This window comes from Pan troglodytes, chromosome 13 (genome assembly GCF_028858775.2).
Source record: "Pan troglodytes isolate AG18354 chromosome 13, NHGRI_mPanTro3-v2.0_pri, whole genome shotgun sequence".
NCBI classification, from domain to species: Eukaryota; Metazoa; Chordata; class Mammalia; order Primates; family Hominidae; genus Pan; species Pan troglodytes.
The window spans coordinates 143,000,368-143,018,587 of NC_072411.2; the positions used below are offsets into that span (position 1 = coordinate 143,000,368).

Below are 18,220 nucleotides of genomic sequence, written 5' to 3' on the forward strand. Positions count from 1 at the left end.
AGAGACAAAGTAGAAGTTGATGGCGTGGGGGCTGCTTTCAGCCAGGCCGGGGACATGCAGACAGACAGAGCGACAGACAAGGGGCAGCCGCAAGGGAGCGGCTGGGGGCACAGGCTGGAAGCCCGGGCGGCGGTGCCAGGAAGGACAGGTCCCTCCTTACTCAGGACCCAGAGAGTGGGGTCTCTTGGACGCCCCGATGGGGGTGAGCCCAGCATTTTCCCAGCTCCACCACAAATGGTGCCCCAGCTGTCACGCTGAGGCTGGAAGGAGAGGAGGCGGCAGGGAATGAGAACAAGAAGGGCAGAGAGGGAAGGGAGGAGGGAGGCAGGACAGGGAGCTGGGATGTGGGGAACACAGGGAAGGGAGAGGGGAGGGCAGGAGGAGAGGACTCAGGCAGGGAGGAGAGGAAGGACAGAGGCAGGGAGGGAGAGGGCAGAGCCTGCGCGAGTCCACCCCAGCCTCAGTCTGAGTAAGGAGGCGCCACCATCTCTCCCTGGACCTGAAGGGGACCTGCCCGGGTTTGCCAAAAACCTCCATGGTCCATCTCCTCTGACAATGGACTCACCCTTGGTCCATTGGGAAGAGGAAGGCCCCGGGGGGAGGATGCTTGGCATGGAGGCAGGGTGGCTGCTGCAAGGCCGTGTGCAAAAGCGTCTCTGTTAGCACACGGGAGACAGCGGCGGCCTCGCTGTGTTCCTAATCTCCAACCTGGAGTTATGATGAGCACGGCCTGAGCCAGCCACCCACAAACCCTGTCCCAGGGTGGCTCAGGGCCAACCCCAGGGGCCTGGGATTTTACATCCCCATGGGGTCGAACCACGTTCCGCAAACACCTTGGGTGCCCTCTGCTCCGGAACAGGGTTTTCTGTTACGTGAGAGTTCCTGTTTTCAGCCCTCTGGATGGCAGAGTGACTGAACTACTTCCTCAGGCCTGGTGCTCACAGGGAGGACTGGTCATACCCGAGGTGGACAATTTGCCTGAATCCAGAATGTGGCTACTCTGCAGACCCTGAGCAGCATGTTCAGCTTGCCCACCCCGCCATCCACCCAGCCTCACCCAGCTCCCCTCCAAGCATCCTCGCAAGGACACAGTTCAGAGACATCAACACACACAGCTGGGTGGCCACGCAGGCTCCAAGGCGGCCGGGCCCCTCCCGAGACCGCGGTGGAGCACAGGTGGCACCAGGCTGCCCTGTCTACTGCACACATGGTCTGGGACACAGGGCATGGATCTCACAAGTCGGGGGTGTGGAAGGAAGCAGAAGGACCAGGGAAGGCTGCTGTCGGACACATGTCACCGAGGAGCAATCCTGGGAGAGTGAGGACAGCGGGTGGTCAGAGAAAGGGCGTAGAAGCAGGCAGACGCCGAGGAGAAAGGAACTCGGAAGAGCAGAAGAGGACAGACCAAGCAAGGGCGGAAGAGAAAAGTGAGCTGTACCTAGTGTCATTTCCCAATGAAACGCTAAAGGTGGAGGCAGCCAGGACACACACGTACACATACAGAAGAAATGGAGATGTCAGAACAAGCACCGGCACAAGGCCCAGGGCAGAAAACTTAAGAGCTCGGCAGGTGCACGCCGGATCTCACGGCCCCCAGGCTCTCGCTGCACACAGGGCTGGGGTGCAAGCCCCAGGTGGAGCCCCTGGCCCTGGCCCTGCAGACACCCCCTTCCCTGGGGTCTGCAGTGAGAGCCTTGCGTCTGTCCTCAGCTGGGCCAGGTGGATGCCCAGAAGCCAGGACAAAGGCCTGGAGGGATTTGCTCCTCTCCTGGAACATTGCAGGATCCTGTGGAGGGTCAGGCCTGCAGGCCAGGGCTGGAGCCACTGCAGCCTGGCCTGGAACAAGTGCCTCAGACCGCTGGAATGCCACAGAGCCACTTCACAGCTGTGTGGCCTCAGGATGTCACCAACAGCTCTGTGCCCCATTTCCTTGTAAGTACCATGGGGCAGTAATTGCCCCTACCTCAAGATGTCTTGCAGATTAAATGAGCTAATACTAGAGCGCGATGAGAACAGAGCCTGGAGCTTGTACACATCAGCATCACTATCTGGTATACGTCAGCATCCCTGTCTGGAACACGTCAGCACCGCTGTCTGGTACACGTCAGCACCGCTGTCTGGTACATGTCATCATCACTGTCTGGAACACGTCAGCACCACTGTCTGGTACATGTCATCATCACTGTCTGGTACACGTCAGTGTAACTATCTGGCACACGTCACTATCTAGTACACTCTAGCATCCTCATTACTTCTATGCACTGGGTAAGACCCAGCCTGCAGGTCCCACCAGCCCTGTCTCTCCTGCTGGGCCCAAGCATTCGGTCCTGTGCTGGACCCTCTGTCTTCTGCCTCCAAAGTCCCTAAAGGGCCTCAGCTTGCTTCTCTTCCCCTTCCTTCTCTTCCATCTCCATGTGTGCAGACACAGCCCACCTGCCCCTCACCCCTGGGCCCCAGGATCAGAACCAGCAGGTCTTTCCCAGCATCAGCACCTACTCCCTTCTGTGTGCCCTTCAGAGAGCACCAGGTCCTCCCAGCCCAGGCACTCCTCATTCATCAGGAACCACGTCCCTGCCCCATCCTGGGGCTCCTTGGCCCCTGAGTGGGACACAGCAAAGGAACAAGCCCAGTGAGGCAGGCAGGACTCCAAGGCCCAGCCAGGGGCTGCTCCTTAGGAGCAAGTGGACTCTGCTGGAGCCAGGCCTGGAGCTGTAAGAAGAACATGAACCCACTTCCACATGAGGCCCACAACAGCCCCCTTGGGGGTCCTAGCAGAGAATTTCTCAGTTCAGGTAGTATGTGGCTTTGCCCTGCTCAGACCCCAGTGGACTAGAATCTCTCTGAGAACCTGACTGTGGTGGAGTCTCACCTGTGAGCTGGGGAGAGAATGGTGGGAGGGAGCCTTACAGGACTGTGTGCACAGCAGGGATGGGCCCTTTCCAGACCACTGTCCCCTCCCCCAGGTGCCAAGATGGCTAGCCGGACCAGGGTCTGACATGGGCACAGCCATGGTGCTGCCCCTGGGTCATTTCCAAACTGCTGGTCAGCCCCAGAGGCTTCCCACTCTGCCCAGGGGAGCTGCACCCTAAATGCCTCGCAACCAGCCCTTGGCCCACATCCTGCCTGGCTCCACCTGGTCACGGGCAGCAGACCTTGGAATCTCGGGCCAGGAGGGTCCCTGGCAACACTCCTTAGTCCCCCTATGCCCCTCAAGCCTCTACAAAGGGAGGACAGGTCTTACCCAGATCCCAAGTGAGATTGGAGGAGACAACAGCTGGTGGATCAGGGAGGAGCAGGCTGGCAGAGTAGCAGCTCACCCACACAGGACCCACATGGGACCCACATTGCCAGTTGGGGCCCACCGGGCTTGCAGGGCACAGCATGGGAACCACTGATGGGTGCCCTGTGATCACACAGCAGGAAACCAAGACCCAGGGAGGCTGAGAGGTGGCCAAGATCACCCTGCCATGGCAAAAACTGGAGGATGTGGGCTGGGAGGGCCTTGGAGACCACTCCAGGACCCCCACTCCAGGAGCAGGCACGAGGTTGCTCCAGGCCCTGTCCCCTGAAGCCCCCCCTCACTCTATCCCACGTGACAGCTCCCAAACCCTCAGAATCATCACAAGAGGAAACATGCAACCCAGATGTGGAGGCCCAGGTTCTCCAGGGAGGTGATCTAACAGGCTGAGGCCACAGATGGCAGCCAGGGCTGACCCTCCTCGCCCGAAGGGAACATGATCCCAGCAGGAGACTTGATCCGATGTGAACACACAGCTAAGAGCAGGGGATTGTGCTTGAACCCCGACCTCAGGGATACGGTTCACAGGATCTGGATATGACACAACACAGTCATGTGGCACCATCCACCAAGCAGCCCAAGAATGGAGCAGAGAACACAGGCAGCCCATCTGTCTCTGGGATGAAAGCTGGATGCAGCATTCGCATAGTGCCCAGCCAACTGGAGGAGGCTGGACCAGGCACCCCTGAGGGCCGCAGCATGAGCCTGCTCTGTAGCCTCTCCACCTCCAGCCTGAGTCCTGGTCAGTACTGGCCCCACCCTCCAAGCCCCCTGAGGGCAGCTGCAGGCTCCCTCCCGGCCTGACTGAGCCCTGCCCTGGGCTCTGTCCTGTGGGGAAATGTACAGCTGGGAAGGCTGATGTTGCCCTTTAAAGCTCGAAACCTGGCCTGAGGGCAAATCTGCAGTAGATCCACACAGAGACAGGAGCGATTTTACAGCTAGGCTAGTGAGAAGGAGGTGGGTGGAGTCAGGAAGGTGCCTGGAGGAGGGCCCACTGCAGCTGGATTTCAAAGCTCACCAAGGACTTAGACATAGGGGCTAGGATGGTGGGCATGCCAGATGTCAGGTATGCCAGATGCCAGGCACAGACTGAACAGAGGCAGGGAGGGGGTGGGGGCGCAGCTGGAGAGAGCTGCATCCTGTCCCCACAGGCTTGAGGAATGCACGGACTTTGAGCAACATCGGATGCGGCTCTGGCCCTGGCTCCACCAGCAGCGCTGGGCTGTAGCCGATGACACAGCCAGAGCTGGTGCCCCGACCGCATGCCACCCCTGAAGTTGTGCCAGCTGGGAGACAACCAGCATGTCACTGCTCCCCACCACCTCCACCAGACAGCGTGGCCCTGGAGGTCGCTGTCCTCAGAGAAGGAGAATCCTAGACCAGATCTGGCCTCAGAGGCAGTGCAGGTCAGGGGCTCGGCCCTGACCGGGAGCTGCCTTTTCCACTCTCCCCTCCACCTCTGCTCATGGGCTCCTTTTGTGCCCCCAGCTCAGGCAAGCTCACTGTTTCCTGGTGAGCCCTCCCCACTGGGAAGACCCCCACAGTCCCCCTTGCCCTGGCTGACACTGTCGCTGGACTCTGGCTCCAGAACCAGGGCCAGCAGTCCCCATCACTGCTGTGCCACAGGGCCAGGACACAGCCTGCTTGGTTAGTGTCTGCTATGGGGACTGGGGGGTAAGGGATGAAGGAAGGAGGGGAGGAGGGGATGAGGGAATAAGGGAATGAGGGGAGGAGGGGAGGAGGAGAGGAGGGAATGATGGATGAGGGGATAATGGATGAGGGCAGGAGGCTTGAGGGGAGGAGGGGAGGAGGGATGAGGGATGGGGGAGGAGGGGAGGAGACTAGGGGAGGAGACTAGGAGAGGAGCCAATGAGGGGAGGAGGGGATGAGGGATGGGGGAGGAGGGAAGGAGGAAGAGGGGAGGAGGGGAGGAAGAAGGGGGAGGAGGGGAGGAGAGAATGAGGGGAGGAGGGATGGGGGAGGGGAGGAGGTGAGGAGTAAGAGGGGAGGAGGGGATGAGGGATTGTGGAGGAGGGGAGGAGAGGATAAAGGGAGGAGAGAATGAGTGGTGGAGGGGATGAGGCGTGAGGGGAGGAGGGGATGAGGCATGGGGGAAGAGGGATGAAGAGAGAAGGGGATCAGGGGAGGAGAGAATGAGGGGAGGAGGGGATGAGGAAATGAGGGGGTGAAGGAGTGAGGGAGAGAGGGGAGGAAAAAATGAAGGGAAGAGGGGCGGAGGGAATGAAGGGAGGCATGATTAGGGCGTAAGGGGAGGAGAGGGTGAGGGAATTAGGGAATGCAGGGACGAGGAGGTAAGGGATGAGGGGGTGAGGGGAGGAAAGGGTGAGAGGAGGAGGAATTGAGTGAGGAAATAGGGTAAAATGAGGGGATGAGGGAATGAGGGAGGGATGGGGGATGGGGGGATGAGGGGATGAGGGAAAATGAGGGAGGGATGGGGAAGAGAGGGGATGAGGAAGGGATGAGGGTATGAGGAAGGGATAAGAGAGGGATGAGGGATGGATGAGGGAGGGATGAGGGAGGGATGAGGGTATGAGGGAGGGATGAGGGGGAATGAGGGGGGATGAGGGGATGAGGGAGGGATGAGAGGGTGAATGAGCTTCCTGGCCAGGCTCTGACCCACCTGGACAGACTTTTCCTGATTTTGCCTTTAATCCCACAGGATGTGGCTCACATGAGTGTCTTAGTCACACGTGAAAGATGAATGAGTGCGTGGGTGAATGTTGCGGCCCCACCAATGGCACAGCAATGCCCAGAAAACAGCTCCTAAATTAGAGCCCAAGCTGATGGGCTCCCCAGACCCAGATCTTTCTGAGCACGGGGAAACTCCCAGAGGCAGGCCAGCTGACTCCAGGACCAGCTAGCACAATGCCATCTCCTCCTCCTGCAAGCCCGCCAGACTCACTGCAGGGAGAGGGAGGCCCCTGCTCAGGCCCTGCAGGGCTGTGCTCCCTCCTCAGCACAGCCACCATCACAGGGGTCCCTTGACAGGGTTTCTGCTGCATCCAGGTCCCCAGGGAGAGCTGGTGCGGCAGCCTTCGGAAAAGATCTGTTCATGGAAAGAGGCGTGTGTGCACGTGCTCAAGGGACCATGCCAATGGGGACTCTGGCCCCACCACCCCTGGGCAGAGTCTTCTCCTGGCCACAGTCCCTCTGCCACAGTTGTCAATCATCTGTCCTGACCCATCGCAACACGACCTGACAAGGATGTGGCCTCAGAAAGTGCTGGCCAAGCCCCACTGCCCTGGGGCTCTGTGCCAGGAGCGGCCTCACACCTCACAACTACAGGGCTTAAAGGCCCAACATTGGTCTGAAAGGCCTTCTGCTGCTCAGTTCACTTCACAAACGCCACCCCACAGGATAACTGCCGTGACGCTGGCCACAGTCATGCAGGGACCCAGGAGCAGGCAGCCTTGATCTTCCATTCGGAACGGACTCGAGTTCTCACCAGTGCCTGGATTAGGGACTTGGAGGCCCTCCGTCCCCAAGGTCTCGCCGACTCCCTGCCCCAGGCTGGCATGGGCAGGGGCCTCACTGCAGCCGGGGAAAAGGGAGCCTCCTGCTGGACAACCTGAGTCTGGGATTCTATGGTCTCTTCATGAATTCACCACCCGCCACTTCCACAAAAGGATGCTCGGTGGCCACGGCCAGAGGAGCGTGGCTGGAGCCGCTGTCCCTCCTCCTAGCCTGGCCAGGTGAGGGACTCACGAGAGGCTATGGAATGTGCCGGAGTGTGAGGGTCTCCTGGGCTGGATCCTGTCTGCCCTTCCCCAACCCCTGTGCTCATGGCTCTGCCTGCTACAGCCCCTTGCAGGGAGAGGGGAGCGGGGCTGGTCCTCACAGGGTGGTGCAGCCAAGGGCAGCGGGCCAGCCAGCAGCGTGCGGGACACCGAGCCCATCCACAGGGCAGGGTGTGGCGCGGGGCGGGCAAGGCTGGGGCAGGAGGAGCAGGAGGCCAGCCAGTGTCTACTAGGGAGCAGGAAACTACAAAGCAGCCAAAATCAGGAGTGGGGGAAGAAGGGACTCAGCCAAGAGGACAGGGTGGGAAAGCAATAAAGAAATCAAACCAAGATTCCAAGAGAATAAAAAGAAAGAAGACGGGAGGAACAGGAGGACAGGTGAGCACGTGTGTGAGGAGTCCAGGAAGCTGGAAGTTAACTTCTCAGGGGCATGGGGGGCGGTCAGGGGAGGAGCAGGGAGGAAAGAAGAGGCTGAAATGAAACCAAGGGTAAACCAAGGGTCACAGATGATACCTAGGTATGTCCGAATCAAGAAACTGCCTGCAAAACACAAACAATCACACGGTTAGTGAGGGCCGGGCAGCGCAGCGGGAGCGGGGCGGGGGACAGGCAGAGGGAAGCGGCCTGTGGCCACAGGCCCACTCTGAGCCAGGGAGGCTGCAAAGCATGGGGCCTGGGAGCGGGCAGGAGGCAAGGCCATGGAAAAGCGCATGGAAGGCCAAGGCCCCAGGCTGGAGCCAGAAGCCGGGGATCCTGAGCCTCCGCATGTCAGGGAGAGAGGCCTTGGAGCAGCCCGGCCCATCATGGGGCTGAGGACGCCAGCACCGTCCATGGCACAGGAAGGCCCACTGGCCTGGTCAGCCAAGCCACAGGACGGTGCCTGCCTGGGGGTGCCAGCAGAGGACAGTCCCCAAGACTGCTCCAGGGCAGGACTAGGGGTGGGAGCTGCCAGCACGGGCAGGAGCCAAGCGAGGGCCAAAGCCGCTTCGGGGAGGCCACGCCCACGCAACGCGCCTTCCTCCTTTCTCAGACCCAGGGCCTTGACCCCAGAACAGGGCTGCATCAACCCCAGAGGCACCCTGGGACCGGCCTCATGTCTCAGCCCTCAGGGTGTGGGGCCAAAGCCCCTTCAGTGACAGGTTCTCAGGCATCCAGGAACAGGGTGGCCTGAGGTCCAGCCATGAGCTGCTCCCTCCTATGTCACCCATGGCAGCTGGTCTTCTGAGGAAGACCTCAGAAACTCAGCCCTCTGTGCAGAGAGATAGCAGGTGGGGTTGGGGGGCTGGAGCCCCTGCCCACCCCACCTCAGGAGCTGCCTGGGCTGAGGGGGGGGGTCAGAGGTCAGGAAAATAAGGTAATGAGGTCATCTCCCAGGCTCCAAAGCACATCTCACATGGCAGACCTGCCCTTCTGGGCCCCACCCCCTACTCCAATTCCTGGTCCCCCATGGCCCAGGCACAGCAGCCCACACTCTGCAGGCAGTGCCCGTGCTGGGGGCTCCAGGCCTTCTCCGCACCTCACCAGGGAGCATTCTCATGGCGGCAGGAGAAGCAAGGCACGAGGAAGCCCCAAGCCCCAGCCCATCCCACCTGGTCTGCCTCACCTCTCCCTCTCCCAGACGTGTTCCCCCCGTCATGGCACCACCTCCACATAGAACACCCCCCGAATTCTCCACCCTCCTATGGACATGAGTGCAGGGCAAGTTCCCTCTGGAAGGCCACAGGCAGGGCTGGGACCAGAGCTGCATCCACCCTGCCCAGGTCTGTGCCCAACCCCCACCTCCCACTGTTCAGCGCTGTGCCCACCCTGACTATCCAGCTGCCCCCTGCCCTGGCTGCCCCTGCAGTGCCCTCCTTACTGCAGTGCTAAGCCCTGATAGCCCACTTTCTGGGTGTTGCTGATGAAACCAAAGCTTTGTGTGGACCCAAGTCAGAAGAATAGGAGACGACGCCCACCAGGACCCTCCTTCCTTATGACCCTGACCCTCCTTGCAGGGAGGCCCTCAAAGACGTTTTCCTACAAACACAGCCATGGAGACACCTGCGGCTTCAGCTCTGAGGGTCCACTCTGGGCTTGTGCATCATGAGCCAGGTCGAGCCCCCAGGGAGCAGCCAGGACTGGACACTGGAGCCCCCGCCTCACTTTCCCCAAGCCCCTGGAAGGCAGCGTCTGGGACGCAGTGGAGCCCGCGGGACGTCCCCACCCACCAGGGCTGCCCCTGGCAGTGCTGAGCCACCTGCCCAGGCCAACCGCAGGGGCTGCCTCCCCCTCCCATCCCCTAACCCCAGCAGACCCCGATAGGGCTGCCACAGACATCCCAGAGCGCCAAAACCCCAGCCTAAATGCGGTCGGGCTGGGACCGCCCAGACTGTGGGGTCTTGGCCGTGCAAGGAGTGTAGGAAGGAGCAGCCTGGTGATGAGGGGCCTGTGCCAAGCAGTGCCTACGGGCGCCCACCCCAGCTGCTCCACCTCTAGCCCCAGGATGCCTGCCAGAGGCCACTGACTCATCCACAGCAGCATGGTCCTTGGACATACAGCCACTTGTCCCCACACCACCCAACCACAAAACTCCCGAGGACAGAACTCAGCTCATCTTCCAACCCCTGCGCTGGCCCCTCTGCTTGGTGATGAACAAATGGGCATGGGGATGCCTGAACCAGCAACGAGGTGCACAAACGAGGAGCCGGGGGTGCAGAGGCCACCAGCCCCTCACCGCACAGCTCCTGCAGGTGCCAGGAGGGAGGGCCGGGAGAGCGTTGAGCGGGTCACCTTGTGTGGCTGAACCCTGTGCCGGGTTGGCTGAGGGCCTGGCAGGCTGGGAACATGCCCTGGGCCCTGTCTCCAGGGAGTCTCCGACTCACCGGTCATCTTGGGCTGGGTGGATGTATCCAGAAGAGAGGATGTTGAGAGACAAGATGTTGGGGTCGATCAGGGACTCGTCGGTCTCTGGAGTGTTTCGGATGCGGCCTGCAGAAAAGGCAACGGGCCACAGGTCACTTCCCAGGGGGCAGGTGGGACCCTGGGGGGCTGCCTCAGGTGGGGGTCCTGTCAGCAAGCCAGCTCCCCACATGGTCACTAGAGCGTCTGTCAAAGGCGGTGCCAGGGGGAACAGGGAGGCCCTGCAGGGTCCTCAGCAACCCAGGTGCCATGTGCAGTTACTGCTCCACGGTCTTTCTTGTCTGTCTCTCAGCCACAATGAACACCCCCGTATACACACACTGACAAATGCAGGTGCTTAGCCTGGAAACCACAGGCCTTCCTGACTGCTGGAAAAGGAAGGCTAAGCAAGACACAGAGGAGGAATGTTCCTGCTTCTTCTTACACCAAAAAATCATGATAATAACAAGGAAAGGGAGGGAGGGAGGGAGGAAGGGAGGGAGGGAAAGAAGAGCAGAGGAGGGGAGGGATGGGAAGGGATAGGAGAGAACACTTTCTGTGCCATAAAACCTCTTCTTACAAGGGGCATTTCCAGGAGAGCCCGCTAAGTTGCATGCACTGGGGGTGTCTGTCTGTCTCTGTGAAAGAAACCAGAGCCGTTATCAGGCAGGAAAACTGTCTAGTGGCTTCACCTAGTAATTTCTTGGCCAGACAGTGACAGTTCTGCTCATTCAAAGGAGTAAACAAACACATGTACATTTTCTTTGTTGCGCCAGGAAGGAACGGCAGCCTTCCCTCTCCGCCATGCATGGACAAGATAAAACCCAGGACACGCTAGGATTTTGTGTTGATGGGTGCACACTGGGCCTGCCCCATCCCATTGCTGGAACTCTGACCCATGACTTTGCAGCACTTAGGTCCTGGGAAGAGGCAGGTGGATCCCAGCAAAGTGCCCTTCCCCACACCAGGGCCCTCTGGGTCCATGCTGGGCAGCGCCCATGGCAGGGAAGAGGCTCAGCTGCAGAGATTGCTGCCTGGGCAGAGCCACTCTCAGCCCTCGGGGAGGGGAGTGCAGCTGCTCTCAGCCCTCGGGGCCTGCACTTAAGCAGTGTTCAGCCTGCTCTGCGTCTGACCAAGTACCTGGCCCACAAAACTGACACCCATGAGCCCGCTGGTCTGGACAGAGTGCCAGGGGTTGGGCTGGGGTCCTGACCCTCTGTTGTCTGCACTTTGACTCCCTCCCCTGCCTCAAAGGGTGCACCCACCCACTGCTCATGGACACCCGGGGTCTCTCCTCGACTTTCATCCCTTTCGCTGACCCTGTGCCCAGTCCTGTCCAACTCACAGGGCTGGAAAGTCCCATGGCCCTCTTGGGAGGGATGCTGAGCTTGGAGAAGGCTGTGAACAGTGAGATTGGGTCCCAGGTGAGGAGCAGGAGAGAGGCTAGGTGCTCCCCAGAAAGTGACTTGGCTGCTCTGTGCCCTGAGTCCAATCACAGGGCTGCTCAGTCACGAAGCCCAGAGAGGCTGAGCCCAAACCCCTTAGCCTGAAGGGGAGCATTGGGGTTCATACCATATCTCCCCAAATCCCTTTAAATAGCATCCCTGATCACCCAACCCCACATAAACAGACACTCCTGTTGGCCTTTTTAGAAAGAAGGTGGGGAGAAGGTGGATCTGAGCAGGCGAGGCCTGAGTGGTGACAGACCCAGGCCCGAAGGATGCGTCCTTTCAACTATGCAGATCCAGCTTCCCCTCTTCCTTCTCTCCTGTCTGCCTTGAGGGAAGTGAGACCAGGGCTCAGAATGTGAGGGCAGTGCTGCCCCAGGGATCGTTCCTCAACTACCGTGTGGCCGGGTCCATAAACCAGCTGTGTATTTGCTTACGTTCTGCGTATAAATCAATTCACTCTTTTTAGGCTTGCCCTAACCAACCTCTGAAAGGAGGGTTTGGGTGCTTGTTCCATGACTTTCTGATTCATGTGAAATTAGACACAAAACTTGTAAAACATAAGCATGTATCCTGGTGTGCCTGGAACCTCCTGTCTACAGTCCTGCACTGGGACACAAGGTGACAGGTCCAGCCTCAGGGAAGTGACCTTGAGCAGCCACCCAGCCCGGCCATGGCAATGTCTGGGGCAAGGCAGGGCTGGGCTGGCCTCATGCTAGTGACACACTTGAATGGATGACTGTCTGCCTCCTTGAATGAAAACTGAGAAGACAAATTCTTTCCGCTTTAGCAAAGGAAACATTTGGCGGACCCGAGTTCAAAACATGAGGTCATGGAAGAAAAGAGTGTAAGATCCTTGGTGATGGTTATGGGAGGAATTGTGTCCCCGAAAAATATACGTGGAAGTCCTAACCTCCAGGACCTTCAAAGGGGACCTTATTTGGAAGTAGGGCTTTGCAGAGGTGATCAAACTGAGTAAAGATGCAGTCAACCCTGGAGCAGGATGGGCCTCTAATCCAACCTGCCTGGTGTCCTTAGGACAACGGGCCACAGGAAGACACAGGACAGGAGAAGCCTGCGAAAATGCAGTGATGCGTCTGCAGGCCAGGGTCGCCCAAGATGCTGGCCACCACCAGGAGCTGGAAGAGGCAGGGAGGGATTTTCCCCAACAGATTTCAGAGAGAGAGAGCGTGCCTCTTGCCGGCACCTTGATTTTGGACTTCTGGCCTCCAGAAGTGTGAGATGATAAATGTCTGCTGTTTTAAGCTACCTGGTTTGTGGTATTTTGTCATGGCAGCCCCAGAACTCCAATACACTGATTAAACAGAAATTTGCAGATCGTCACCCAGGTCCAAGGCTCTCCTTTTCAGGTGAGGAAGTGAGTCACAGAGAGATTATGTGACCTGACCAGGGTCACGCAGCAACAGACGCAGAGGTGTGGTTAGAACCCGGGTATCCAGCTCAGGGCCTGTACTCTTCCCACCAGCTCAGCCCCACCCACCAAGGCAGCCCCCACACCGCACTCACCCACGACCAGCTCGCGCACTTCCTTCCAGCGGATATGGCTGCCTGTCTCATGCAGTAGTGTCACCGTAATCCGTCGCTGGATGCCCTGCCGGTGCCAGGTGAGAGGATATGGTCAGACGGCTCAGGGGGCTACGTAGGGTGAGGGAGGGGGACACAGGCAGGGTAGGGGCAGGAGGGGCTCACACCTGGTGGAGGAGGAAGGTCCCCATGCATGGCATGCCCCCACGGTGGTCCACCACGGCCGGGATGTAACTGGAAGAGAGAGACACATGTGAGGAGCGGCCAGCCCCTCCTCTCTGCCCTCCCCGCAGCACAGGACACAGTGGACGGGAGCAAAAACAAGGAAAAGTCAGCAGCTCCCTCTGGTGAAGATCAGGTGGTCTGATCCATGGAGACCACGGTCAGCTGAGCACAGAAACCCACCAGGCCTCCTTGGCTATCACCTCCCAGCCCTGCCCACTGGACTGGCAGGGTGTCCAACAAGGAGACACAGTATGGCACAGCCTGGCCCCTCTGGGCTGGATCTTTGTAAGTTCCCAAGGGTCCTCTGCTTCCCCTCATGCCCTGCAGATCCGCAACCCAAGGCCAGAGGATCCAGAGGAAATCCCAGCAGATGGGCTCGTCTTCTCCAACACCTAAGGCTCCTGTCCCACTCTGGGCAAGGATCCGAGTCTCCACAAGGCCCCACTCTGAGCTGCCAGCCACAGCCCAGCTCCCAGCTGCCCCCAGGGCACCAGGCAGACCCCCACTGGCCTCCACCCTGGGGCCCTGGAACCTGCCTCCCCAGGGCCTCAGGGCTCCCCTCCCACCTCCCTCAAAAGTCCCTTGATCACTTTGTAAGTGCTGTCTGCCTCCCTGCCCTGCCCCTGAGCCATACCCTGGTTTGCTGTCCTAGTGCTCAGGACCATGGGGACACCAAATCAGGTGCTTATCTGTCCAGCACCTCCCTGCCCCTCATGCCAGCTCCTCCAGGACTTTGTCTGCTTTTACTCCCCAAGACCTAGATGAGGCCGGGCCCACAAGAGGTCTGCAGTGAACACCCACTGGAAGAACGACTCTGGATGCTGGCAACCCTCAGGCAGCTCAAGTCCTCGTCCCTCTCCGCGCCCCCCCCCCAACTCACACCCTGGGGGCCCCAGCACCAGCACTCACTCGCCGTTGGCCTCCAGCTCACAGATCTCGAAGTAGACCAGCAGGTCGTACTTGCAGTGGCAGGGTCCCGGACAGGGCCGCGTCAGTGTGCTGAGCTTGGTGGCGGGCACTGTAGGGACAGGAGGGAGGCATGCGTGGATGGGAGACCTGACCTATCACGTGCCAAGGGCACACTCAAGGAGGAGATGCCGGGGCCAAAGGGGCTCAGAGGCAGCAAGGGCACCTCCCCCTCCTCAAGGGAAACAACCAGCCAACCCCAGCCATTCCCAAGATACACCGGGTCCTGGGCACTCTGTGGCCTTAGCACGTCACATGGACGCTCACGTTCTCTGTGCCCCGGCTAGGAAAGGCACGTGGCCATGTACACTCGGCACAGCTCATAAGGAGGACAGTGGTCAAGACCCCAAGAACCAACAGGGCAGCCGCACATACCCTTGTTCAAAAGCCCCACAACCCTCACGGGGCCGCTCTGCCATGCTGCCAGGCCCATTGCCTACACCACACCTTGGCCACAGCCTACTACACCTGTCCAAGCACATTTCACCAGCACCCAGGCCTGGCCCGAGAGGCCCTGTCCCTCAGCTCCCACTGACCCTCCACTCGTGTCCAGCTCCTGACAAACAGCCTCTGTCCTCACATCCTTCACCCACCTCTGTCTCCCACTCCCTTCTCTGAGACGCATCACACAGGCCCTCCTCTAGCAAGTCCCCTCCTCTGCCTCTCCTACAAATATGGATCTGCAGGTCTTTCTTGCAGGCTGTGGGGAGGACTGAATCTCAGGGAATTCATGCTGCAGGCCACAAAGCCTGTACAGACCAGGGACTGGCTCCGCAGCAGCTGGAGGGTGTCCTCCCACAGTGTCCTCAGCCCGCAAACCTTCATCTTACAGGGGTTCCGAGGACAGGGTCCTTGCAAGGCAGGCACAAGAGGCTGACACCTGGTCACCATGTGTGCAGACCCAGTGCCTCCACCCACCAGCTGCAGAAGCAGCTTCTCACACAGGCCCCTACCCTCTGGGGTGCTGGTGCCCGGGACCACACTCCCTCCTTCAGGAGGGTTTCTGGGCTATGAGAGACTCAGCCACACCTGCTGGGCCTCAGTCTGGCTGTCTTCAGCTCTCCCCCAACCATGTCCCTGGGTTTTGGTCTTGCAGGAAATAAACTCCACTCTTTTAACTAAAAGCCAGTGAATCTCAAGTGCTATTCCATGACCCACCTGTTCCCACAGGCAGAGGCTCCAGGCTCGAGGCAAAAGCTCTGACAAATACTTCTCCCCGACTGACCCCACACTCTCGCTCCCACCTCCAGCCTCAGACCCCCATGAAGGAGCTTCCTAGGTTGCCTTTCATCCCCAAATCTCCACCTCTCTGTGTTCAGCTGAGATGCCTGAAGTCCCCTCAAAGCCCCCGACCCTCTTGCTGCCTTCCTTCCTTGGCTCCCCACACCTCTGCCACCAGCTCCAGGCTACTCTCTGGGCACAGGGGAGACCCTTGCTCCATGGGGACCCCGTGAGGCCTGACAGGCTCAGGGTGGCGCCAGAGTGCCTGGGAGGGCACAGCCCGGTCACAGAGGACAGCATTCACTGCGGGGGCCCAGCCCACTACAGCACCCACAGTGAGGGGAGCTCACTGCCCTGAGACGGCTCCAGAGACCCTTCCTACCTGGCTTGGACAGTGGCATGACCCGAGGGAAGTGGCGGCGCGAGGGCCTCAGGGGGCTGTGGAGAAAGAAGGACCAGTGTGAGGTGTTTGCGGGACCCTGGGCGGGAGGGGTCAGAAGGAGACAGAAGGGCTACAGGCCCCAGGTGCCCATCCTGGCCCCTCCCACCCTCTCTTCTCCAAGACCGTCCACCAGCTTGGGTGGGAGGAAGAGGAGGGACCCTTGGGACCCCAGCTCCCACCCCAGAGGCCACAGGAAACCAGGGCAAGGGTCAAGCTCTGGCTCCCAGTCCAGAGTCCCTCAGGCACTCGCGAGGACAGACAAGCACCCCCAGAACAAAGCCTTCATTGCCCTTCTCTTTCCCTGACAGCCTGGAGGGCCCCTGACCTTCCAGTCCTGCCTGACAGCTGAGGGGAGATGGAGATGGGAAGAAAGGGCCCACCCGAGGCCTCTCTGCAGTTCTCTCTGCACTCGAGGTGCCCAGGAGGGGTCGGCTTGGCCCAGGGTAGACACTCCTGTCCACCTTCAAGGGTCTGGGTGAGATGGCCTGAGTGGAAGTCCTGACTTCATGCCCCAGCCCCGCAAGTCTCTCTGAGCCCCCATTTTCCAGGCCTCAGGAGGCTGCATGGACTGAGGGAGCTAGGCCGGGCTTCCCCAGGGTGTGGCACAGCTAGGCCCCTTTCCTGGGGTCCTCGGTGGGCAGCAGAAGTGGTCTCCCCGGGGCCACCCCAGCATCCTACAGCTGGCAGCCCCTGCACACTGCCCAGGCCAGCAGGAGGTCAAGCAATGCTCACAAGGAACTCTCTGCAGTCCTGAAGGAGAGAAGCTGCAGGCAGGCCCAGAGCTCTTAATTGCTCTCTGAGTCCTGCTAGCCCTGGGCAAAAGGCCTCCTGGATGGGTAGGGGAGGTGGGTTTCAGGGGGTGCATAGGCTCTGCAGCCTCAAGACAGCTGGATGAAAAGATCTGGGCAGGGGCTTTGAGGACAGCAGCCCCGAACCCCCCGACCCAGGGCGCTAACCTGAGCACGTCCTTGCAGAGGGGCGGGAACGGGTGCTGCTGGTAGTGGCCAAAGACCTCGAACACAATGGGCTGGCTCTTGATGTACTCAATGAAGGACTTGGTCACCTCCACTGCGATCTGGTGGGCAGGCAGGTGGGAGGACAGGAGGGCACGGCCAGGTCACATTCAAGGGGGAAGGAGAGTCACATCAGTGAGCTAAGCGCTTCAGGCCCAGATCTGGGACCCCTAGCTGGGCCCACGTCTGCCCAGGGGCAGCAGCCTCCTCTAGGCCCTTCAGCCCAGCCCCTCCTCCCACCACATGCCCCAGACAGACTCTGGAGTGTGTCCCTCGGGCTCTCTCTCCAGGACGAACAGGGGCCGCGTGGCTCAGCTGCCCTTTCAGAACACAGAGCTGGGAAAGGTGACAAAGGGCAGCGCTGGTCTCTTCAGGACACCCCTTCTTAGGCCCTGCCCCACTCAGCAAGAGTTATGGGTTGGACCATGTCCCCCTCACCAAATTCGTATGTTGAAGTCCTAACCCCAGGACTTCAGAATGAGAGTATATCCTGAGATAGGGCCTTTACAGAGAAAACGGAGTTAAAGAGAGGTCATCAGAGTAGGTCCCAATCCAACATGGCTGCTGTCCCTATGAAAAGCGGAAGTTTGGGCCCAGGCACACGCAGAGGGGGAGGGCCATGTGAACACACACAGGGAAGAGGCGGCTGTTCTATAAGCCAAGGATAGAGGCCTAAGAAGGGGGCAATCCTGCCCACACCCTCATCCCGGGCTTCCAGCCTCCAGAGCCATGGGAGGCCACATTTCTGTTGTTTTTAGATGCCCCCACCTATGGTGCTTTGTGACAGAAGTCCCAGCCAACTAACCCACTGAGTCTCCAGGTTATCACCCCTGCCAAATCCACACCCGTGGCCTGGCACTCAAGGCCTGGCTCCCTGGTAGCTTTCCTTATCACCGTTAGGCACTCTTTCCCCTGCTGCCCCAGGAGCCCAGTTCTCCCACCTGGAGAAGGAGCTGCTCCACCTTAAAGGCCCCTCCTCTCCATCATCCTAGCAGCCCAGCTGCCATCACTCTCCTGCCTGGAGTTTTCCAGACCTCTCGGGACGTTGCCGGCACCCTGTAGCCCCTGTGGCCCTGCCTCCTTCCCATTCCCAACACCCAAGCCAGGGCTGCCCTGGCTGAGCACCCCTGGCCCTCAGTACAAATCCTAGGCCCCACTGCACCTGCATCCGGCTCCCCATCGGCTCTATGCTCACTATGAGCAGCTCTCAGGGGCTCTGAGCAGCCCCCATGCCCCAGCTGTAAACCCATCAAGGGTCTCCCACTGCCCAGAAATCACTCCTATACCCTGCCTGGCACTGGAGTTCCTGGTGCACAAGGCAGTCCTGGCCCACAACTGGTGTTCAGAAGAGGGAGAATGAGCCATGCTCACAGAGGCCCTGGGAGGGTCAGTCAGTGGCAGGGATGGGGAGAAGTGCCCAGGAACGT

General features: G+C 59.9%; 1 protein-coding gene across 20 annotated transcripts in view; it reads right to left on the reverse strand.

The window, feature by feature from the left end:
- Nucleotides 1-18,220, reverse strand: part of KIF1A (kinesin family member 1A) — a 121,803-nt gene that overhangs the window by 13,178 nt on the left and 90,405 nt on the right. For 8 of the 20 annotated variants that reach the window (XM_054679681.2, XM_054679676.2, XM_016950901.4 and 5 more), the window contains 6 exons: nucleotides 16,737-16,855; nucleotides 15,721-15,776; nucleotides 14,061-14,169; nucleotides 13,094-13,160; nucleotides 12,909-12,993; nucleotides 9,918-10,023 (listed from right to left, as the gene is read on the reverse strand). In XM_054679681.2, the coding sequence (XP_054535656.1) occupies nucleotides 9,918-10,023; nucleotides 12,909-12,993; nucleotides 13,094-13,160; nucleotides 14,061-14,169; nucleotides 15,721-15,776; nucleotides 16,737-16,855 (542 nt within the window). Of the gene's footprint in view, nucleotides 1-1,438; nucleotides 1,463-7,569; nucleotides 7,597-9,917; nucleotides 10,024-12,908; nucleotides 12,994-13,093; nucleotides 13,161-14,060; nucleotides 14,170-15,720; nucleotides 15,777-16,736; nucleotides 16,856-18,220 lie in introns of all 20 variants that reach the window. The other 12 variants (XM_054679678.2, XM_016950900.3, XM_054679679.2 and 9 more) reach the window with 2 other exon arrangements.